Consider the following 25486-nt stretch of genomic DNA (forward strand, 5'->3'; position numbering starts at 1 on the left):
GACTGGAAATGACCTGCCAGTTGCCTTTCCTCATCCATGTACATAACCAGATCAATGTGCTAAAGTGGTGTGATTTGTCGAGCAGAATTAAGAAACTGCGAATTTTTAAAGCCTAGAAAGCAGTAAGGACAAATGAAAACCGAGCAGTTATATTGCTAGACACCAGAGAAGTTCCTAAGTTAGTATATTTTGTGTGCACAGAGAAATTAGAAATCAACTGCGTTTGCGGTGTAGAGATGCCCTACTGCAACTACTTTCCATATGAAGCTCATCTACTTCTCCTCTAGTACTTCATAGTGTTCCTTTCTTGCTTGAAGATTTCGTTGGTAGAGAAGGACTAGACTGCATCTTCCTAAATATTTATTGGCAGTATTATTCCAGCATACAGTAAATTTCAGTGTTCCATGTTTTTTTTTTTTTTGCATTCCCAGCCATGGTTTGATATTACTGGCAGTTCTCGTCAGTATAACCTGGCATCTGCTTTTTATTGGGCTTCAGTAATGTGAATGCCTAATCATATTTGCATCCTAGGATGAAACATTTAGCGGCTAGGCAGTTTTGACTAACATATTAGGGGGCCCTGCTCTGTTCACTCTTCTGTAGAGCATACCCATGCCAAACTGTTCCTTTAGCTTCAGAAATTTTATGTTTGTGTAGGTCGTTTTCGTAAGTGGCCCGTAGATAAAATTAGAAGTCTGAATTAGTAGTCCCAATTGAAGAAAAGTCAAAACACAGGTTGCTCTAGCACCTATTGTTAAAGGCCATTGTTCAAACCTGAAACCGAAGGTAGAACCACAATAACTTTGTGTGAGACTCTGCTATAGCTGTTTATTTAGATCCCTTTTATTAGGGTTTTTAAATAGTGCTTCAATTCAGCCACCTAAGATTATTTAAAGGAAAAAGGGTAGTGAGGAATCGGATCTTCTAGTTCAGCCAGAATTTAACATGGCGGTACGTGTGAGCATCATGTCTTGCTGGAAATTTAGGAGATCTTCAGGACCGAGGCGATGGGAAATGCACCCCATAGGGCAAAGCCTTACAAAACTGATTGCCTTTTGCGGACTGGGTGAGAGATCGGACTTCAAACATCTATACAACTTTAAAGGGTGACCTTTCCTAGAGGAAAACCTTGGGGGCTTTCGTTTGCAATGCCATATGTACAATGCCTTGAAGTCAGTTTCATTTTACTCTGTAGTTTGTAGGATGTTATTTGAGATGAGCTCATGTGTTCTAAATGACTCATACAGCATAAATTTATTATAGTAGAGTATTGGGCTCTTTTGGTGTTTGCAGATAGTCTTGACAGGGAAAATTGTGTTGTATGACACTGAAATAGCCAAGGTGTGTTGTGAACATGGAGACCAATATGATCTTGGTAGGTGGGATTTTGGCATTGAAAATATTTTCCACTAACTGACTGGTTTTAGAATTGAATTTGCATTATTATATGTACGGATATTCATATGGTTGTAATTTCTGCTTAATTTTGGCAGGTTCAGATCTTCACCAGTAAATGACATATTTTGTCAGTCACTTCCAGGATCACCTCTCAGACCAAAAAGTCTTGAAAAGCTAGAGCAGCAACAGCAGGAAATGCTGAAACCCCCTACCAGGAAGCTGAAGGAGGTACAGTATACATATTCTCTTTTAGAAAATTATAAACCCTTCACTGTTGTGCTTTGAATCCTTAGGGAATTAATCTTTCAAATATTCTTCACATTATGGTTTTGTTGCTAGAGGACCACTGAGGTTGTTTTTTTACCAATTCTGAGAGGACTCTGCCATGCAATGTGCTGAAAGGGATACGTTTGTGCCATTGGATGAATAATGTAGAGGAGGATTTAATTATTTTGTTTTATGTAACAATGACATGTCACCTTACTTGACAGTACTTTGTTACAAAAGAGTGTGAATTTGTTTAATCTTTTCTACGTATACAAGCGATAAACCTGCTTAGTTTTAAAATGTGATGTGTGCAATAAAAGTTGTTTCTTTCAGGCATTTCACTTCATCATTGGGGAGAAGGGATGAAAGATAGGAAGTAGTGGCTGGAAGGTGTGGTTTATATACCAGTAGCAGGATAGGCAGTGTCCTTTCCATGGGCCGGCTAGATGCTCTGTCCATCAGTGTTTGACTGCTTCAGACGCCTTTGTTTTGTTAAGCATAACCATGTTCTGCTGATGTGGTCCATTCAGGTAACATGGCTAGTTCAGTCATGAATTCCTTTCTTTGTATCCATTCCTGTGGATGGGCTTGTGGTTGCAAGTAAGCACCAGCGTGTGTATACAAGTAAGCAACACCTTGTGTTTGCTGAATGGGCTGTGCAGAGAAAGACAACATTGAGTCTGTGATGCAGAATTCCGTGAAGAGCTGAAGGTCTAGTTTTGCCTTGAACAATGCAAGTATGTTTTTCAGAGCCTTAGTGCTTATGCAGTGGCAAAAGCCAACCCAAACTGTGTAAGCCTCATGCTGCCTTTTGGGGTTAGATTTGGGAATTAATTGCTTCAGTTGGAAATATTTTAATATATACTCCTTTTTTTTTTTCTTTTATATAGATCTAACAAAATAAACTTGTAACTTCAACACTCTGTAGACTGGCTTTGGATCGCCCCTAAAGAAAATAAATGATTACAACACAGTTTTGTAAATATATATCAGTTGCATCAATTTATTATGTTCAATGAAAGCAAACCAAGATATAACTCCAGAACGTGCAAATCTGGACGTCTGCCAGTATGAATTGCAGTGAAAACATTAGCTTCGGCTTCCGAAAGGTTTCTGTTTTAGGTCCATGGAAATGGAGATAGTTCTTTTATATGAAACGAACGGTGAAGCTTGCAGTTTAAATCCATAAGGTGACTGTCCCCAAAAGTGATGCGATATTTAATTCACCCATACCTAACATTTTTTATGCCAGATGGGAGTACTAGATTAAAACTCCGGAGGCTGTTTGGTTGCATGAAGTGCACTATATCTGTTACTGAACCTGTGCTAGTGCTTGCTGTGGATGCTGCCAAGGCTTTTGATTTCATTGCATTGCCATATATGTTCGAAGTCCATATATGTTCTAAGTCCTTGAAACAATCAATTTGGTGTTGGATACACTGGTCTGTAGGATATGGCGGGATTCTTCCTGGGGAGAAAGATCTCTCTAAGAGGACAAATATTTTCCTGTAAGCTGCTAGGCCAGATTTCTCGTTGGAAAGGATGTTACATATTTTTCGACATGTGATTTATATTCTGGTTTTAGTATCAATTTGGATAAACCTGTTCTGTTCTCTTTCCATTGTTTGCTTGGCATCCAAGTCTGAATTCTATTTAGCTGTCATGACAGTTGAGAGGCATTTTGCGTATCTTGGATTACATGTTACCCGTGACAGCTTGTCATTCTTGAAGCATAATTTCATATAGGCATTGAACAAGTTTGAAGGCAATGTGTGACACTAGTGTGTGTTCCCTTTTCGTTTCTGGGTTTAGCAGCACTGTATGAAATGATACATCTCCCGAGGTGGGGTTATGTACCTGCAAACAGACTATACAGGGTGCTGGAGGTACTGTAGTTTGGTTATGGCCTACTGCTGGGTTAAACCCTGGCTGGAAAGTCTTATGTACATGGGACACACTGTTGTGGATGTGTAATGAGTTGAACAAGCTGAAACCCTCCCAGCAGGAGTATATTGAAGCCCAGTCTGGCTGCAGCATTTTGAACTTTCTGCAATTTCCGGAGGAGTTTCTGATTGCCGGGGGCGTAGAGTGCATTGCCATAGTCCAGTCTGCTACTGATGAGTGCGAGGGTGACCGTCTTTCTGGATTCAGTAGGGATCCATCGAATGTCTTTCAAAGCAGGTGGAGTGTGTGGAAGCATGATGAGCATATGCCATTGATCTGGTCGCTCATTGTGAGCGAGGAGTCCAGTATGATTCTGAGGTTTTGTGCATGGTCTGTGGGGGTGGTGGGGGGGTTCGCAATGCATCGTGCCTCCAGGAGTTTACCAAGCTGAGCCGGTGGGTCCCAGGATGAGGACTTCGGTCTTGTCCGAGTTGACTTTGAGGGACCTGTCTTTCATCCAGGTGGCAGCGGCCTTCATCCGTCTATGGAAGTTGTTTCTGGCGGCTATGGGTTCGTTGGTGAGGTAGAGGATCAACTGGGTGTCCTTGGCATATGAGACTAGGTTGAGTCTGTGGTTCCCGACTGTGTCAGTGAGTGGGGCCATGTAGACGTTGAAGAGGGTGGGGCTCAGGGAGGAGCCCTGGGGCACTCCGCAGCTGATCTCTGTGGGTTCTGAGAGGAATGGAGGTAGCCTGATTCGCTGTGTTTGACCGGTGATGGAAAGGATCCAGTCTAGGGCCTTGTCGCAGATGCCGGTGTCGTGGAGTCTCGTGATTAGGGTACAGTGGGGGAGACTGTCAAAGGCGGCCGAGAGGTCCAGAAGGATGAGGCCTGTGGTTTCAGCCCTGGTTGAGGAGGAAGCGGATGTTGTCGGTCACGACGAGGAGTGTGGTCTCGGTGCTAGGGGCTAAGAAGAAATTTATGCATATACCTCATGAACCTTTGTTCATTTTAGGCACATCCCACGTGCTGAAGTACCTCCCGGGTTTAGGGTGGATAGGGGTGTTTGGGTGGCAAGGGTCTTTTTAGGGCTTAGGTTGGGTTGGGGTATTTGGGTGGCAAGGGTATATTTAGGGTGGGTGAGCGTATTTGGGTAGCAAGAGTATTTGTAGGCTTTAGGGTGGTGATGGTATTTGGGTGGCAAGGGTATTTGTAGGGTTTAGTGTGGGTAAGGGTATTTGCATGACAAGGGTATTTGTATGGTTTAGGATAGGTAAGGGTATTTTTAGGGTTTAGGGTGGGTAGAACTATTTGCATGGCAAGGGTATTTTTAGGGTTTTGGGTGGGTAGTTGTATTTGGGTGGCCATGGTATTTTTAAGGTTTATGGTGGGTAAGGGTATTTTTAGGGTGGGTAAGGGTATAGGGGGTTGGGTATCGATAAGGGGATATATATGTGTGTGTGTGTGTGTGTGTGTGTGTGTGTGTGTGTGTATATGTATGTATATATATATATATATATATATATATATATATATATATATATATATATATATATATATTTTAGACAGAGCTCTGCAATTTTCTGAAGATGATTGTTTCGTGAGCCTACCCTCATGTGAGCAGAAGCACCTGCTGTGAGTTCGGCATGCTTTGGTGAGACCGGTCTTTGGGATATATATATATATATATTTATATACACACACACGTATGTATGTGTGTGTATATATATATGTATATATGTATATATGTATATATGTCCACGAACCCTCCAGCAGAACTGTAGGAAGAGGCCACACGAGGAACTCAGGAAAGAAGCCTTTAATGGACACGCAGGAAAGGCATAATGCATTTCGACCTTGTAGTCTTCCTCAGATGCCACTGCTACACTAAGAACCAGCCCCACGCCTCCACTTTTGAATCCAACTGCAGACCTCCCACTTCAGAAAGGAAGCACCTCCCCTGCCGTGTAATTGCTCACCTGCTGTAGTGCTGTCAGTCCTACAGCTCCCAAAATGCATCATCTCTGGGTAGGTGCTGCGAGGGGAATGGATGATTAAAGTTCATGTGACATTGGTGCATTGCAGAGCGGGGCACACTGGTGCTAGTGCAAATTAAGTCCTCGGGCTTCCCTGGGTCCCCGCATACGTCATAGCGCCTCAGCACTAGTCCGCCGAATCATAGGTCGGTAAAATATCCAAGAAGAAAACTTCGAGGGACCCTGTATTAGTAAGTAGGGGGGGAGCGGAATCCGGGAATAAACAATATACAAAACAGGAAAACAGTCCCCCCCACTAGTATAATATACTTAGGCTATAAGTCCATAAATACAAGTGTGTCCACAAATCGAGAAGAAAGTTACTTTTATAAAGAGATTATTTATCTTTCATTTTTCATTTATTTTGTAAAAGCAATGTCACAGATAGTGAGATCGAATTCATTCAATACATATAAAAAGCTAGACATTCTGAATACCAGCAGATCGTGAAAAACGACATAATCAAATGCCCAACTATAGACATAATTACAGTACAATACATAAATCAACTTCATACATATAAGAAACATAACATGAAAACACAACACAAAATATTAAATAAGATACAAAAAAACAGACAAAGAAGGCGCCGACGCGCGTTTCGGAGATCTCGTAATCTGGTTCAGATATGAACTCCTTCATCAGGGCTCTATTAGCATAGGCATTTTAGTCACGATATCCCAGGAGTTAATTTAACCTTTCAATCGGACTTCAAGCATATGAGCTCATAATCGGTCTGTGGGACACAATAGAACACGTCTTAATATAACAATAAGTTCTCAGGTACAACAACACTAATTGTGACTAATGACTACAGAAACAATCCCCAATGAAGCAAGAAAAGAAGAACAGCCGTCACCAGAAATTGCCTGTGATATAAGACAAAAACTTTCTGTATAAGAAAAACAAAACAAAATGTGTACTGGGGGGAGAGAGAGAGCCTATTTAGAGGCATAGATAGAAAAAATTATTCTTTGATAATTAATTAAGAATATCGTGCTCAAAAAAGCATGAGGCAAAAAGTATTTTGAGCCAACGGCAAAAGTGACTAACTGGAAAACATCACATACTTCACAGGAGAGGAATTTCTCCACAGCACTATTACTTCCTAAGTGTAGACAAGGCAGAGTCCAGGTGCTTCCAATGATGGTGGCGGGTTCAGAACCATAGACCCCTAGTAAACTGGAGTTAAGCGATGCATAACAGTATTCAGTGGTATGTAAGATGATGGCCAGATACAATAATATGTCAAGACCCTAATGAATACTAATAATCTATTAAGTGTGGGCGTAAACTACAGACTCCCCACTTAAAGTTTTACTATAAAATATAGGCGTCATGGCGGACTAACTGGTGGTGTGTAACAAATAAAACCTATTGCAGCACGGATTTGGGTCCATACTCGTCTTCTTTCTTCAGAAAACTGTGAAACGAGAAGTTCAAATATATATATATATATATATATAGATAACATTTTGCTTGGTAAGGCATGCGTTGTACAGGCATATGCATTGTTAAGGATCTGTTGTAAAGGCATACGTGGTAATGGCATGCATGGTTCTGTCACACAACCCTTTCTCATAGGCGCCATAGACGTTGTTCCGAAACTTCAGAGTAGTCAAGGGGCGTATTTCCTCATTCACAAAAAGAAGAAAACTTTGTGACAGATCCTTCCTTGACCTCATAGTTTTAAACCACTACATAATGTTCAATCACTTTTTCCTGCAAAATTTCCCTCTACCTCTCCAAGTGAGAGACTACGGGACTACTTTCACCCTTAAAAACGTCTACTTTGATATTCTAAACCTTGCAGCTCGCTCCCAGTACCTCAGATTCATAGTAAATGGAGTTCACTGCCAATTAAAATGTTTATCCTTTGGGTCACAATAGCCCCAAGGCGTTTAACAGAAGTCTAGCAGTACTTGTAGCACATCTCTGGCATGGTCACATTCAAGTGTTTCTGTATCTAGACGACTGGCTAGTAAAGGGGAGCAGTCATACGTTATGCCTTACATGCTCTCACCAAAATGAGTTTTACAATCAGCCCTGAAAAAAAGAATATAGGATTGTTCTCAACATACCAGGTATTTCTGAGAGCTTCACACAATACATTTATAGCCAAAGCTTCCCCAAGCACTGACATTACATTTTCCCAATGTGAGAATGGTGATGGAATGAACGTTTGTGCATTGCCTTGGTTCTAAATGTCAGATAACATGTGGTCCTTTTCATCAATGCCATTCCGGTTGCTCGTCGCAAGCCACTGGGGATTGGGTAGATCTAGTGTTGGTAGATCCCATTGTTCAGAAAAACTGCTGTGTTGGAATCAAAAGAACTTGTTACTGGGCAGGTCTTTCTCAACCCACAGCTGCAGGTGACCATCAATATAGATGCTTTCCTATCCTTTTGATACAGTTTGCTCTCAAAGCTTTTCAGAAAAGAGTTCTCAATAAAATGGTGTAGGAAGCTAGCTGTATATATAATACCAAAATGAGGTAAAGTGTGCAGAGTCCAGTGGAACCCCAAAGGTAGGCAGATGTAAGTAAGGCTTTATCAGAGGGTAGTGTTAAGCATTTGTTGTACACACTCAGGCAGCGAATTATGCCACACATTCAAAGACTGAACTCAGACCAATTTGTTTGAAAAAAATTAAGTTATTTTATTCCTACAACCAAGCCAAGCCTGCTGCAGGTAAGTGAAATAATATTTTGCAAAATCTTGTGCAATGTTTACAGTTGAATGCAGGTTCAAATGCAGTTGGTTGAATTACAGGTAAGTCAATATTTTGAAATTACTCTTCAGTTACTTTACAGATTACTCTGTACGTTACTTTTTAGATTACTTTTTAAGTTACTTTTTCTCCTCAGTGTGATATGCCTAGATATCACACTGGGACGTTTCCTAGAGAAAAGGTAAGTAAATCGCAGATTTTGTGCATTTGTAATTATTTTAGTGTTTCATACAAACCAACTCCACACTTAAAAGAATTTTCAATTAAAACAGTAAATGCAATCCTATGGGAGGAAATAAAGTTTGCTATTCTGGGGTTAGAACCAGGGTTCCCCCAGGGTCGAGGATGCATTCTCGAAGCACCCTCAGCGGCACTAGGGCGGTCGGGTGCATAGTGATGAGACCCAATGTTATCCAATGGGGGATAGGGGGCCTCAGTTTGGTGGTTGCTCATGAGCAGGCCACAAGGCTGTGGGAGCTAAGCTCCTAGTGTTAGGCTCAGGGCAACAAGGGATCCGAGTTAGCACCCAAAGTACACCTGCAGGGTGCTGTTTTGGTGTCCGGTGCCCTGTTTACAATGGGGATCGCCATTTTTTTGTTTTTAGCTGCAGGCTCGGCCCAGGAAGTCTTCCAGAAGGAACCAACTGCTGGGCAAGTGATTTGGAGGGCTCGGGGACGTAGGTGCACCTCGAGTTCTCTTCCCCAGGGCGTAGAGCGGCTGGATGCAGGGGTGTCTTTTGAGGTATGATTTTACCTTACTGGGCCACTTGCATTTGGGGGCGGTCGCCGCGCAGAGTGCGCAGGCGACGTTGGGGAGTCCTGGAGGGGTCAACCCACTGTGGACTCTGACTCTGGAGCACTGGGGACACTCGCTGGGACCGGTGGGCCACCTGGTGGATTCAGGCCGTAGGCGTCACATGCACTGGTGGTTCCAGGCGTCTGGTTTCTGTGTCCTCAGCAGGCTCAGAGTCTGTCATGGGAGTTTCTTTTGAACAGAGCTGCTGTTCACAGGAGATCCGGTCTTTGAAGAGGGCAGTCAGTCCTCCTGGAGGTCGCTGGCTGTAGGACAAGATGACTTTATCCACAGGATCACTGGAAACTGCAGACAGGCCGGTAGGGCTGGGGCCAAGTCAGTTATTCTCTGCAGTCTGATCTGCTGGGCGTCATCTTTCGTCCTTCTTCTCCATATGTTGTGGGAATCTGTCTCCTTGGTTCAGGACTGCTCCCTAAATACTGTATTTAGGGGCAATTTATGGGTCTTGGGCTACTGACCTTAGGGTGACTACACCCTTGGTGTCCTCACCGCACATTGGGGAGGTGGCACAATCCCTAATCCTGATTGGAGAGTGCCTGCCATCTGCAAGATGGCAGGCACTGAAAAGTGGGCCTCACCTTGCCTCCCCCACCTGAGGGGTGGGGTTGGCAGAGGTGGGCACACGTTTTCTAGGCTGCTTTAATTTTTCCTGCCTATCTTCCTGCGGAAAAGGAGGGGAGACAGGAAGGGGTACTGCTCCTGATGGCTGGAGAGTCTGGGGGTCACATTACAAAGGCAGCAAGGCCTTTGGAGCTCCCCTGCCACAGATGGCTCTTCCTGACCTGGGGAGGTGTGACTACATTCGCACAGGAAAGGCTTTGTTTTTGGGTTCAGGGAGTGAAGGCTCCCATCCCAGGGGTCCAGAAACATGTCTGGGTGGCAGGCTGGTGTTTACCAGTCAGGGAACCCACCAGAGGCTGGTCGTTTTTCAAGGGGCATACCTAAGATGCCCTCTGAGTGCATTTTCCATTAAATCCCACACTGGCATCAGTGTAGGTTTAATGTGCTGAGAAGTTTGATACCAAACTTCCCAGTTTTCAGTAAAGTCATTATGGTGCTGTGTAGTTCATAATGACAAACTCCCAGTGCCAAATACTCTTAATGGCAATACTGCACTTTCAAGGTCTCAGAATTGGTCGAGACACTGTAGGGGTACAGGGCTCATGCAACTGTACCCTCATCACTGGTATAGTGCACCCATCTCTTGGGGTGGCTGACCTATGCCAGGGCAGTGAGTTGTGGGAATGGCACACAGGGATGTGGGCCATATCGACTCTTCACTTTGTTCTGCACCAAAACACGCAGCCGGCAATGGCAGTGTGTGTGTAAAGGTGAGGGCCCTCTAAGGGTGGCACAATAGGTGCTGCAGCCCTTGGAGGCCTTCCCTGGCCACAGTGCCATTAGTACCCATGGTACGTTTAACAAAAGACTGACATGTGGCCAGATAGGTGCCAATTGGGGGTACAAGGTACAGTTGGACAAGGATTTTTGCATAATATTGCCTTCCTATCATTGATGCCATATGTCGTTAGGAAAATGCCACATACATTAATGACTTTGATCATCATTCCAACCTGAGCTTTACACCTTTGGTTCTTTCTTCTTCTGGAGTGGTCTATCCACCTGCACAAGAAGCTACAACTATATCTGTTTACATAACACCAGGGACTGTTAGTGCATCTCAAGCTAAGGGTTTTGAATCTGGCAGTTTGACTCCTGAAATGTTAGAGTTTCGATATTTGAAGTTTGCTGACAAATGCACGCAAATCTTAAGAGGCCAGAAATCCTTCTATGTGAGCCCGTCATGCGACTAACTTGAAGCTATATCTTGAAAACTTAAATAGTTTTAATATGCAGCCCTTGATAATCACAGACCAAAACTTTTTTGGGTACTTGTTCGACCTACAAAAATCAGGACTAGCCTATTTTTCAATAGGTGGAGACTTGGCAGCAGTAGTTGCCTACCTACAGAATAGAGAACTACCAGTCTGTCTTTAAAATTCCTCTTAACTTTTTTTTTAAGGTTTTAAGCTGGTACACCCTTCTAGATTACCATCAGTCCCTTTATGGCACCTTAATGTCGACTTTAAAAGACTTATGTGGCTCCTTTTGAGTCTTTCCATTCGTGTCTGCGTAGTTTCTATCCTGCAAACTGCCTTTCTGTGTATCTATAACCTCACTCTGGAGAGACACCTGGATTGCCTGCAAGACTCGCCCTCATTCATTGCCAAAAGTTATCTCTCCATTTCATGTGAGTGAAATTATTGACTTAACTTTCTTTGACCTGCATCCATAGTAGGTGGCTGAAAGAGTATTGGATACATTTTATGTGATAAGTGGAATAAAGAACCCCTGCCGTACGTTTTAGGGTGTTACAAATCCCCAATAAATTCAGTGACTATATAGAGGAATATGACCAAAGGCAGAGTTCCTTTATAAGGTCATGGTACTCTGAGGTCACTTGACCTATCCTCATAATTGACGATGGCTACTTTGGTTCCAGATGTATCAAGGTAAATTGCGTTCGCAAATGCTGAAATTCACAGAATTGCAGCGTTTGCGATCGCAATTCAGCTGTGGGCAATGCAGGTAAGTAGAAATCCAATCGCAAAATTTGCGCTTCCCTATTTTGCGCAAGCATTTAGAGAATCGCAATTTGCGATTCCCTAAATGCTATTCTGGGAGACATCGTAAATTGCGATTTTGCTTCAAGGAATCGCAAATTGCCACCAACTTCAGGTTGGTGGCAAATTTCGATTTCCTTTAAAAATGCAATTTTATGCATTTTTCAAAGTGCCAAAGGGCATGTATGTGCACCACATGTGCACACCTGCACATTTCAGGGGTGCAACAGGTTGTCCTTTAGGAACCCTTGCAGCCCTGAAATTGCGTGCGCAATTTGCAAGTACCTATTGGGTACTCGCAAATTGCGCACGCTAATCCCATTTATTCCTATCGGACTCTTGGCCCAAAGGAATGAATGGGAAGCCATTCCTTATTTGCAACTCGCAATTTCCGAGTCGCAAATAAGGAATGCGTAGGATTCGCTAAATATTAGCAGATTCCTACCTACATACCAGTTTGCGAGTCCTTAATAGCGATTCGCAAAAAATCGCTATTAAGGACTCGCAAACTTGTACTTTGATATATGTGCCCCTTTATTCCTTAAAATACTTAACCACACCATCACCCTTCCCACAAAACACTTAAATCTTTAGTGTGTTGCTCTTTAATGAGAAAGAGATAGGATGTTTGTAAACATGAATAATAAAATTAGAATCTCTAGTGCAAGATTAGTGTAAGATTAAACGCATCAAAAAGCAGTTAGATATTTGTTGCAAAAAGTATTAGAAACATTTTAATACAAGTCAGGTTTTAAACAAAATGCTGAATGTGTAGAATCATGCAGAGAGATTCTATCTTTCCTATAATTACCTAAAGTGTTGAAAAATAAACATGTTGCTACAAATATTCCCTTTCTGTTTGTCATTGTTCATCTAGAGAAATGGAGCAGAAACAAAAGCCATGTTTTGTTTTCATTTTTGAAACTGTAGCCTTAATCATACTCTGTGACCTGCCTCTCTCCTTGACTGCTGGCTTTGGCTGCAAGCATTGTGACGGCAGAAGTCATCTGTAAAAATGTATTGCAGATTAGGTGCTGCACCCTTTCTTTATTACCGGCAACTAGGTGTCACAAGTTGCCTGTAAGAAATTCAAGACCGGATTTTATACAGGGATTGCAGGCTCCCATTTATTATAAGAGCCATTACATACTATGTGGATCATCCAATTAAAAAAAAAAACACAAGCAACTGTCTTGTGCATTTGCTCAGCCGTACCTTAGCAACTCAGTATCAAGTGCTGGCCTTTCCAGATGTATTGGAAAATGTTTTTAGGTTTGTTATGCCAAAGACAAATTCACATTACACTCTCTGCACCGGAAGGCTTGCCTAGGCAATATTCCCTTTTTGGCTATGTAACGCTACTACTTGGTGGTCTGTCACATGTTCAGTGGTCATTACTATGTTTACATTTATCCCTGACAAGAAGCACAAGTTTGACAAGCTTTATTTAAAAAAGTTGTTTAAGATGTTGTCTACACCTGCTCATAAGCCACTGCTTTAGAAGTGTCGGTACTGCTTTGCTGTCTGAGCACAGCAGGTGACCTGCTTCAGCTTATGCCGCAAACTGATGATTACAAGTAAGTTATGTTTTCTGTTTGCGGCATAAGCTGTGCCTTACCCACCTCCCAGAAATCAAGTTCACAGGGACACAGTCACTTCTATTAACTATCACACACTTCATCATCACATATTTCTTCTACAGTTCATTGACTTAATTCTTAGCAACTTCATGCTTACACCTACCCCTTAGGGAAAACATAATCTTAAGTGGTTTCCAAAGGCGATATCACATGTCATCTTGAAACTGAAACCTCTCCTGCAAAGAAAAGTGTTACCATTCCTAGCCTGACGCTAGATTTCAGGAGTGTACAAAACGTGTGAATATAGAGCGCTACAAGCAGCTAACCAATTGTTGCAGGTAAATAACAATTTTATTATTGGTATTTCTTCAATACTAAGAGACAAGACCACAATAAAATAATTTACGGAAAAGCAGAGTATGAAAGAGCATGAATGTTTTACTTTGGGTGAATTCAAGACTATCAGTACAAATAAAAATACAAGCAGCAGCTATTTCGTGCTTGCTGTGCAAGAGACATGTTGTATGTTCTTTGTGGGCTTCAGCCCGACCATAGGCTTTCCATTTGCTGGCTCCATCGTCACTCTCATATTCTTTCTCCCCATTTGTCCATGGCATGCATGCGTCTTGCCTCTTCCAGTGTTTAGCCCTCCCTGTGAGCTTGGACCAATTACTACTATCCATCCACTGTTCCCAATTAAGGACCATTTAGGAACTTCTATTTTCTTGTTCCTCGTCAGGAGCGCTTGTGTTTTCACTTGCTCCGAGCACCATTGTAAACGGGGCTGTAAATCATGTTCTTATCTCGTCACACTTGCTGAGTATTCAAAGACCGATATTAAATGTCAGACGCTCTTTTCACTTGGCACCTATTCCGTGCCTCAACCCCCTCCCTTATTGCAGCTTGCCCCCTCTATCATTGCCGTACCCAAAAGAGGCGATGTAACTTTAGAGTTAGACTACTTGCCATCCTCACTTCCACCTATGCTGTGCGTGTGCCTAGTGCAAACACAGTCCAGATTTTTTTTTGGCAGGACATTACAGTTATTTACATGAGCACCCAATTACATTACACAAGTTCAGATTAATTCTGTTGAGTTAATTCCAGGGCTCAAACCTGGTTCTGCAATTCCTAAGTCGGCTGTTCTGGTGTTGGGTCACAACTCCTTTGTGACCCAACCACTGTGTACTCCGTGAATTGGGTCAATGTTGGCAGGCTGAATTCCACGGGTGGACTTAGTCTGACCAGACTCCTTCCTGCATCCGGTTCCGTAGCGCAGTTAACCACCGCCAGTCACCCGGGCCTTACATCCTTATATCGCTCATCATTTCCTTAGGTCCCTCGGCTTTCCTTCCTGTCCCTGTGTCTGAGGACCTCAGTTATTCGTACTGGCTGAGCCAGCGGTTGTTACTTGCTGCCTTTACGGAATGTACCTTGTGTGTACAGGGCTCAACCTCCTGAGCTGACTACGGGACAATCTGATCTCTACACTTCTAACCTCCAACCCTGCTTCTCTGCCGCCACCTGGGGCTACGAATGCAGTGAGCGATTAACCTGAAGACAGGAGCTGCCTTCAGGCTCCACATCACATCACTCTTCCTCCAAACAACATGAGATTTAGCGTGGCTGGTATCACTAAAGGCCTCTCGAGGGTAGAGCAAAGACTTCCAGTTACTACTACTAAATAGCCACTCCTTAGCACTTTGCTAAAAAGACAATAACTTTGACAACTCCAATTCATCTAAGATTGCCGAGACCTATTGGTTTTGCCAATGCTTGTTACTCACCTGTAGTGGAAAAAGAGAGTTGAAGTAGGTCAAACTGCATATGTGCGATTGTTGTATATACATGCTTGTTTGATTTTCTGGACTTAATCACTAATTTCACCTTTTTTTTGGCAATAATTTACAGAGCGCTTACAAGGATTTAAGGTTTATTTTGAAAATTGCACATTGTTTACATTGTGGTGATTTACATAAATGTTTCAGGAGGCAATTCAGTCAACTAAAGAAGAACCCTTCTCTTCAATCCACAAACCAATTGCTATTGGTATCCAGCAGCAGGTAACCGTTGGAACAACACACATCTCCAAACTGACTGATGAACAGCTGATAAAGGAGTTTCTAAGTGGCTCGTACTGCTTCCATGGGGTGAGCAATCTATCTGTTCTTTATGCTTTTTTTTCCCCAACATTCTTCTTCAAGCCTTTGTCAATTCTCCACCAACCAAAACGTTAAGTCATGTAGTCTGTGAGCCATTTTGAATGTTGTCACCCTTCCTTCAACACTTCAGGCTAAGGTAGATTATTGAGATTGTGTAACGGGCTCTGCTTATGGGCATAAACGCCAATGTGCAATATTTGTGTACATCGTGCATATGTAGTAAATCTCATTCCTTTATTTGGGAACTCCAGCATAGAGTTTGCAATGTCTGTTTAAGAATATTGGCTCCTTTAATCTTTTAATAATTATCGTTAACGGTGCTGCTTTTGTGATTTTTGGGGTATTTTTTGACTGATGTTTTTTGTGTTTCCTGGGGCGTTATTGAATATTCTGCGGATCACAATTGTACAAGAATTGAAATGATATTATTTACATGGCAGTGTAAAGAGGTTTCCGTTGGTCCAATGACAAAATATAACTGAAAAGAAGATTTGCCTTTCAACAGTAGATTAAGCAAAAGAAGGGAAATTTGAGGAGGAAATGAATGTTAAGATGAAAAGGAAAGACTCCAGTGTAGCCAAAGCCTAAAGGAACTTCCAGGGTTTAGCTTCTGGAAAGGCTTAAATATCAACCAAATTAATGTCATAATCTGATCATATTATAAATTTGATTGCTGCAGCGTGAAACATTAAGCCTTTTTTAGAATAGAAGAATATTAAAGTTTGTTCATGAGTTCGTGCAACCTGAGACTGATTTTCTATGAAACCGAAGAAAACTCTCAAAAGCAATAAACTCGCTAGCCATTGAATGATGGCACTTACTAACCCAAAGATTAAAGTCTTCAATACTAGTAGTATAGTAAGGGATTCAAAGCAAAGTAATCAAAAATGGTCACCTTCTTACAGATCCTGCCATCTGTAGGTTGGGGATATTTTATGGCATCAACTTGACAGGATTCTTAACTTTCACATTCAGATGTGGCTGGGTGTCCCTTGAGTAAACTCTTCCACAGCATGTAGGCTATAGGAACTAGGCCGACTTCTGCAGTGGAGCTTCCTACAATAACTTTTTACCTTTAAGCTGGACAGGGAAGGGATCTCTGCATGTCTAGTAGGATGTTGTTACATTTTCAGGCAGCCTGGTAGAGGAAATTTGGATTTTGTTGGATCAAAAGCAGAAATTGGTGATGGCACCAGCTCCTTGCGTAAGCATTTGCATTGGTGAGTGGGATACTGAAAATATTCTGAGGTAAGCTGCTTTCAGGCCATGAAATAAATACATCTGAATGTCAGACTGACAGTCATGATTTTCCCCCTTTGGTAAATGGAGCCAATGTATTGCTTTGCAGGCCATTGCAATATAGCCTTTTTCACTTTGCAAAATGGCTGCACTTTGCACTAGATGAAGTACATATACAGCTCTAAGTGTTGAGCCTGCATATTGGGCATTGTAGTTATGCCATCTTAAATTGACTGTAACTCTCGCAATAGTGCAGAAATGGCAATCGTTGAATCCTTTTTGTTGGGAAGGTTTATTAGTAATGCCAGCTTAGTATTAAAACACAGTTTCAGGCTCTAGAGTGGTGAAGCAATTGGGCTTAGATATCTGCCAATATGTCTTTACAGCTCTATTTGAGCCCAGTTGAGGTAAATCTTTTTCAAAAACCTTCTCTGAGAGTCCGCTTTCCTTTATGCATCCACTTTTGAACAATGTCAAGGTAGTTTGAGATGGTCTCAGAGGACCTACAATTGATGATGTACTTCACATAAAGCTATACATTACCATTATAAAAAGGACGTTTATAGGGCAGTGTTGAGGCAACCGCTGAGGCAGTGTGATGTGTGCCATTCCCCAAGGGCCACGGTAATGCCCACACAAGACAATTTTACACATCAGTGATCTTGACTTGGCTACACTTCTGGTCTAAAAACCCTGTCAGAAGCCAGTAGAGAAGGAGGGCACTGTAATACATCATTATAAATGTTATGGAAATCTTCATTAGAAAGGCCTGTTAACTTGCAATTGCTTTGACTCTCGCACTGTGGAACCCAGAGTTGGATGCAGTTCAGCTGTTTAAGGGTTTTCCATTTCTCATTTTATATACCAATTATTTCATGTTTCATCCCATACCTTTTTCTACAACACTGTAAAAACATTGTTTTACAAGCTGCTTGTTGGTGCCGAGTTGACCAAATGTATACCTATGCTAGACTATTACCTTTCGTGAATGTAGGCCCAGCAGTGTTGCCTCTAAGGCAGCTGTAGGTGATTGAATGGCAGCTGTAGGTGATTGAATGGCAGCTGTAGGTGATTGGATGGCAGCTGTAAGTGATTGACTGGCCACTTGCATCCTTGGCAGTTAGGTGGTTTGAGGGAATTCTTTCTTATGAAGTTGGGCCGTGGCAGGTGTAGTGGCTTCCCTGAATCACTCCATGAATCTCTCCCTTCATTCAGCTCCAAGCAGATTCAACTTCAAAAATATTTTGGGTAGATATCCGGTCTGTTCTCAAAGTCTTGAGGCTGCCATTTGTTTCTGGGTAGATGTCTCAGGGGTTTGGTTACTAGTACGCTGCTTGCTGAAAGAAGAGTATTCCTCTAAGGGTCTTGTCTGTCCAAGTGATTGGGTGTTTGAGTACTTAGAGCTTGTTTTAGAAGGCAGCTGGTGTTGGAACTCAGATGCAGTATGACACAACACTGTGCAGTTGGAATTGTGTACCTAAAAGGACACATGACTTTATTTACAACTACAGTATGTACAACAGTACAAAAAGGTCACAGAACATCCTAGAGACTAGAAGTTACCCCCAAACTGTTTTCTAGTGCTTGTACAATAAGGCACTGCAATTGCACTCCCATTGAAGTATATGGGAAGGTTATCCTTTGGGAAGAAGAGTCCTCTAATCTTCTTAAATCTGTGGGACTCACAACTTTTATTATAAACTGTTTCTTAATGTTACTAGGTGCCAGATAAAATGTTACACGCTTATCCAGCTTGCTATGGTACATCTGACATTTCTACTAGTTTCTCCTTCAGTGGAATCCCAATGATAATTATAAGTATTGAATAGCCTCACCCAAGTCTGGGATCCCTGTGGTATTCGAAGAATGTAGTGATTAGAAAATTGGAGACTTAGAGTGTTGAGAGCATTCCAGGTTAGTGATGATTTGGGCCCATAGTTCCATTGTGGTCAGTTGATGCTGGACCTGGTTGCCACCTGACCTGTGGATGGGGTGCTATTGAATAAAGAACCTACTTGACCTTTACTATCCTTTCTACACTGGTGACGATTGGGCAAGTGCATCTCAACACTTTTGGCCTCCATCAGGTTCTTACCTGGTTTTGCAGCCACCAATTTGTTTCCGCACTATTTCCTGTTTGGATTGGAGCTATCTATGCCCTGCAAGGATTTCTACAGGAGTGCTGTTCTCTGCTTTACTAGGAAGCTCTGTTGTGATTCTATAAGAGCTAATCGTGCACAGCGGAGGCCCTTGAATGTGTCTTTGGGACTACTTGTGATCTGGTGGATTCTACCGGCATCATTCAAGAAAGGACTTACAGAGCGTGTGTTCCAGCGTGCCGATTGGCAGGATTCAGTTCAAAAGTGTGGTGTGCAGAGTCAATGTGTTGGATTCCTCACATCATAGGAGGCGATTAGACGCTGTGCGTGAGAATCTGTCTCCAGCTACAGCCCGTCGAAGCTACAGAGCTCGTCAACTGGGATGTTACAAGAACTTGCCTGCAGCTACAACGCAACAGAGAGCTTGTCAACAGGGGCGCAACGGGGACGTCACAACATTGTGAGAGGGGATCTACCCAAACGCGGTGCTTGAGGATTCTCTTACATCTGTAGCAACTGGAAGGTTCTGCCAACAATTACGGAGCTCGTCAACAGGGACGTCACATCGTAGTGAGTGAGGACCTACCCACACACCCCATGCTGTAGTGTGAAGAGGCCAACGTGAAGGATCTCTTGCAAATCTATCAGCGGAGCTTTCAGATCAGCGCTCTGGATTGCTGCACTGTAAACTTTACAGCAAGAGGTGATCTATTTTACATGGTCGCCCACTGTTTCTGCTGATGGTGTGTTTTTATTTACAAAGTATTTGTCACTCCCCGCCCCTCTCATTTTAATAATAAAAAAAGGGGGGAAAATTTAGCAACAATTCCTTCTAAGCTGGAATTATACTCCCACAGTTGACATCTTTTGTTCTTTCTCTGAGTGTTTGTTTTGGGACTAGAGTGCCATTGTGAGACTCCTAACTTTGTACACTTTGTCACTCTTCATATAGTCCATGCATTCTCTAACTACTCTTTCGATCATGATACTCATTCCAGGCCACCAGTAGGTAAACCATACTCTTGCTTTGGTTTTGCTCATGCCCTGATGTCCCTAATGGCCAAACTTCACAATCCGTTCTCTCAACCCCGCAGGAACAGCTATCCTTAAACCACGCAAAATGCCGTCTTCACAGGACAATTCACTCCTCACTTTTCAATGACCTTCTAACTCAGAATCCATTTAAATTCCGAACTCCAACCATTCCTCATAGCCCTTTCCACTTTTTGTCAAACGGGATCCCTACTAATGGTATCCAACCAATCCTCCTTCAGCTTCAGTAAGACATTGCCATCCTCTTGTGAAAACAAGCTGTGAGAAAGGTCCCGACTCCTCACCAAAAAACAACTTCAGACTCATTCTAGATCTGGTGAAAGTGAACCGGTAGATTCTCAAAGAAAGTTAGGAAAATTGTCTCTGCTTCAGATATTCCCCCAACTCCATCTGGGTAATTGGCTATGTTTTATTGATCTACAAGATGCCTACCTTCACGCAGCCATAGCTAAATAACAGCGCAAATTCCTGAGATTTACAGTGGAAAGTGACAATTACTAATATAAAGTTCTTCCTTTTGGTCTCAAGTCTGCACCCAGGACCTTTTCAAAATGCATGGCAGTTGTTGCAGCATGCCTCAGTAGGTTAAAGATATTAGTCTACTACTATCTTGATGATTGGCTTACCAAAGCTTTAACATTTCAGCAAGCGGGCCAATATTTCCAGATTCCGGTCGTCCCCTCAACCGTTTGAGACTGCATGAAAAATCAATGTCTATCCCTGTACAATCTCTTCATTAACTAAGAGTAGTTTTGGATACCGCAAACACAAAAGTGTTTACTTAGGAGAGAGGCGATTATCCATCTTTCAAAAATGTCCCAATCTGACAAACATCCCATCCAACAGCAAGGCAAATATGGTCTCTCCAAGGATCAGTGGCATTGTGCATATTCCTGGTACCAATTACACGCCTGAACATGAGACCACTACAACAATGTCTGGAGGATCAGTGGAACCAGGTCTCAAGCAGGCGGGAAGACAAAGTTTTCATCAAGACATCCTGACACAGACAATAGTAACGGATTCCTCCCTATCTGGTTGGGGTACTCGCATGGGTCGCATTCAAATTCAAGTCTCTTGGTGTTTAAAGGTGAAGATCTAGAGCACCAACCTCCTAGAATTGGGAGTGGTACATCTAGCTCTCCAAGCTTTTCTTCCATCCTTCAAGACAGATTCACTCCTTGTCCAGACAGACATTACATCTACGATACATTATCTGAACAAGCAGAGATTAGACCACTGTTCCTGGAAGCTCTTACAATCAGGAAACGGTTAGTGTCAAGGAATCTCGCGATTACTCCTGTACATCTGGTCAGGGATCCAGAATCTTCAAGCCCACAGAACCATTCAAGAGAACCATGAAACTGTTTTAAACAATGCTGTTTTGCAAGTTTATCTTTTGCAGTTGGGTTTTCCCTCAAATAGACCTCCTTTTCAAATGGCGAAATCAAAAACTTTTCACACTACACCATGAGGCTTTACCAACCAATGGAGATGGAGGCTTACCAAAGTCGATCTTGACAATCATCACTATAAGCTTAACCATAGTCGGAGTAAAAGGGCACGTAGAGCATACACCATCAACAGAATTGAACAAGCTGAAAACTCTACCAAATAACTTTTTTAAGTTGTAAAGGAGCACACCAACCCGCATCCATGGTCCTTAGTCATGGTGGCCTCCCAGACTCTGCAACACTCTTGGATCCCATTTCATGACTAAAATAAACTACTGCAGCTTTCAGAACAACTCATTAGCCTCCTCTTCTACCTGCTCGGCTAACTCCCGGCACAGCCTAACTCATGCGTCACTAGTGAAATCTGAACTCATCACTCACACTCAACTGTTCGACCTTATAACCAAAACTTAGTCTGGCTCCCCTGCTGACCTGTGTCCCCCTCACATTACAGCTTTCTTAGACTCTTCACTGGTTCCACTGGTCGAGTTTTTATGTAACCTATCGTTGTCTTCAGCCACTGTCCCCCGGGACTGGAAAGCGACCTATGTCACACCTATTTTTAAAAAAAAACACACTTTGATCCCGCGTACCCCACTATTTACCGTCCTATATCTCTTTTTCCTTCAATGGGCAACATTTTGGAATACCACGTAAACAAATAGCAGTCATCCTATCTGGATGCCTCTCAGTCAGGTTTACATCCTCTACATAGCCCTGAAACCACCCTTGTAGCGGTAACAGACTCCCTTAGTCTTTCTCTGGACACCGGCAAGCCAGCTATGCTGGTTTTTCTTGCTCTGTTGGTGGTATTTGACACCGTGTCACATCCTATTCTGATATAACGCCTTCAGGAGATAGGCATGCAAGACACTGCCTTACTGATTTTTATTTTTTAAAAGACCAGACTCAAACTATTACTATGGGCCCTTTCCAGCTCAATAATGTCTTTCTGAACAAGGGTGTTCCCCAGGGCTCTGCCTTAAGTCTGACCCTCTTCAACATTTATGTTGCTCCCCTTGCTCGGTTAGTGAAGTCCACCGGCATTGATATTCAAACTCCTCTCTCCATGCCAAAATGCAGGTTGTTCAAAATACGGCAGCCCGATTGATTAAGAAACAGCTACCAGGCACCCCCTTGGCCCCTCTGCTTAGAGCCTTACATTGGCTTCCTATAAAGAAATTGGCAATTTTTAAACTCCTCTGCTTGACGCATAAAGCTCTGGCAGGTTAGAGGCCCAGATAGCTTCAGGACAAATTGGCACCCTATCATCCGGACAGAAATCTTAGATCAAGGAACCAGCTCCTTCTTTCCCCTCGATGTGTCGCACCTCCAAATTGAGAGGACAAGCCTTTACCTATCTGGCCACACACCTCTGGAAGAAATCCCCATTTGTCATCAGGGTTTGCACTGACTTTGTAGGCTTCAAAAAACAGCTTAGAATCGGGCTGTTTTAAACGCTCGCTCGAAACTTTTCTACTACTTCAGCGCTGAGATACCTTTTCGGGGAAAGGTTGTTGCTATATCAAATACTCAGTAACATAGCATAACATAACCAGGCACGTTGGAAAATGCCCTCTTGGATCACCTGTTCAGGCAAATTTCTTTACGCCATTCCTCAGTCTTTTGTTGCCAATAGTGACTATCACGCTAACACCCCCGAAGACCAGAATGATTCTTATCGCCCCACAATAACAACGGCAATGATGGTTCATGGATCTTCTCCATATCTCAGAAAAGCCACACCGGAGGCAGAAACTGCACATTCTGCTTAAGTTCCGAGGCCAGATACTGCATCCTGACCTTCAGTACTTGAACTTGGCAGCTTTGCTCTTGAACTCATACTATGTGGCCGTTTGAGTCTTTGCCATGAGTGAATGAACCTGTTGAAAGAAGTAAGAGGACCAACAACAAGAGAGTCCTACTCCTTTAAACTGAAGAGATGCTGCCTCTGTTATGCTCAGAACAATTTTGATCCTGTCACCTGCCAAGAAGAGGATATGCTTATATATCTTCTTCATTCGGCTAAAGCAAAGCTTCAGTTTTCATCTATTGAAGTCCATCTTGCAGCAGTCACGGCCTCCAGAAAATGCCCATCACAAATTCCCTTGTTTTTTAATTCCTGTAGTTGAGGATATCCTTGAAAGCATTAAGAAAAAGTATCCTCCCATCTGGAGACCATGTGAGAGTTGAATATTGTCCATTCACAACTCGTAGGCCCTCTTTTTGAGTCTATACTTAATGCTTCCTTGCATCACCTATCCTGTAAAGCGTCTTTTTTAGTCACTATAACCTCTACACTCCGGGTTAGCAAAATTCAAGCTCTTTGTTCTCACAAATCTTGCAGGTTTTTTCACAGTAATAGGGTAGTGATGAGTTCTCACCTCCAATTCCTCCCTAAAGTTGTATCTGACTCATGTCAAACAGATAACTTGGCCTGCTGTTTTTCAGAATTTCTCTTTCCTGGCAGTGAGGTTCCACCACAATTTGATGTAAAAAAGGGTGTTAAAGTTTTATCTGGAGAAAATTAACTGCTTCGTTGCTATGATGTGTTGGAAACGTCCATAGCACCGGTGCTTAATGCTTCCTTGCATCACCTATCCTGTAAAGCGTCTTTTTTAGTCACTATAACCTCTACACTCCGGGTTAGCAAAATTCAAGCTCTTTGTTCTCACAAATCTTGCAGGTTTTTTCACAGTAATAGGGTAGTGATGAGTTCTCACCTCCAATTCCTCCCTAAAGTTGTATCTGACTCATGTCAAACAGATAACTTGGCCTGCTGTTTTTCAGAATTTCTCTTTCCTGGCAGTGAGGTTCCACCACAATTTGATGTAAAAAAGGGTGTTAAAGTTTTATCTGGAGAAAATTAACTGCTTCGTTGCTATGATGTGTTGGAAACGTCCATAGCACCGGTGCTCTGTGCTATAGTCAACCCCAACATGTCCTAGCATAGCAGCAGGAAATCCCTCTGTGCCTGTGGAATTTCCTTTTCTTTATCTCACTTCAGAGGCATTTTTTTTACATTTTATTTTGTAATGACGATGAGTGCGGATGGTGCACTGACGTCATTATAATTGCAAATGAAGGTGAAATGAACCGATTGGCTCATTTCACTTTTAATGCATCCGTGCTTGGGGCATATCTCCGCCTCCCAAGCACTGAATGAGACTGTAGAGGTATCATTGGAAAGGGTAGAATCACCCCTTTCCAGTGGTACCTTTCCCTGGTGGACCTTTGCTTGGGGATCGCCGCAGGATGGCGATCCCAAGCAGAGGGCCACCCTCTAGACCCCAAGGACTACTTCTTTAGGGTGGTAGTGGCCCCCTTGCAATGGACCAGGGAACCCTCTCCCACCCCCAAGGCTTAAACTCTTTCTGCTGGTTGTTACTTCTAATCTGCCCCTGGAGGTGGAGAAAGCCTACATGACACCAGGGATATTTATTTCTATTTAATTGCATGGCGCAGCCTGCCCAAGCATCGGACCTAGCCCCCACCCCTTCAAATCCCCTGCAACAGTCCTTTTGCCCCCCTACGGGGCAGATCAGATGTGTTTTCCTCCACTCAGCCCCTTTGGAAGGTGTGGAGGGGGACAGAAACCCCACTAGACTCCAGGAAGTAGATTTGAAGTGTGAGATCGACCACTATGGCAATGGCTAGTGCTACCCCCCACCACACCCTCAAAAGTCTTTCTGCCCCTCCTTTGGGCAGATCAGAAGTTATTACCTGGTGAGCTGAAAGTCCCACTGGACTCCCGTGGACCTTGGCTTGATGTGTGCCTGTTGCAGGCACTGGGCCCAGCCAAACAAGTGGTTAGCATTTTTATCAGAACAAGTGGGGGAACTCTGGGCAGTAAATATTTTGTAGTTCCAGGTGATGCCGCAAGTTTACGTAACAGAAATGCAAGGAAAATGCACAAATTTCTTTAAAAAAAATGATCTTTATTTGAATTTCTTTGATTCGTACATATTTCCATCAAACAGTGCATGAAGACGCAATGCACACAAAGATAAATACAAAACTGCAGAGGAGCCAAGAACACACCCACCCGTCCAAGTAGAACACTCTGCAACATGACATGGCAATTGATAGGATGAAATCCAATCAGGAATACGACAAGTTAACGCTGGGAACCCTTGACAGCGTAGC

General features: G+C 42.9%; 1 protein-coding gene across 2 annotated transcripts in view; it reads left to right on the forward strand.

Annotated features, from left to right (window-relative positions):
- The window catches only part of ERLEC1 (endoplasmic reticulum lectin 1), a 256106-nt gene that overhangs the window by 132009 nt on the left and 98611 nt on the right, over positions 1–25486 (forward strand). For both annotated transcript variants that reach the window (XM_085612592.1, XM_085612593.1), the window contains exons 8-9: positions 1494–1626; positions 15322–15483. In XM_085612592.1, coding sequence (XP_085468718.1) covers positions 1494–1626; positions 15322–15483 — 295 coding nt within the window. The remainder of the gene's footprint in view (positions 1–1493; positions 1627–15321; positions 15484–25486) is intronic.

Source organism: Triturus cristatus, chromosome 6 (assembly GCF_964204655.1).
Source record: "Triturus cristatus chromosome 6, aTriCri1.1, whole genome shotgun sequence".
Classification (NCBI taxonomy): domain Eukaryota; kingdom Metazoa; phylum Chordata; class Amphibia; order Caudata; family Salamandridae; genus Triturus; species Triturus cristatus.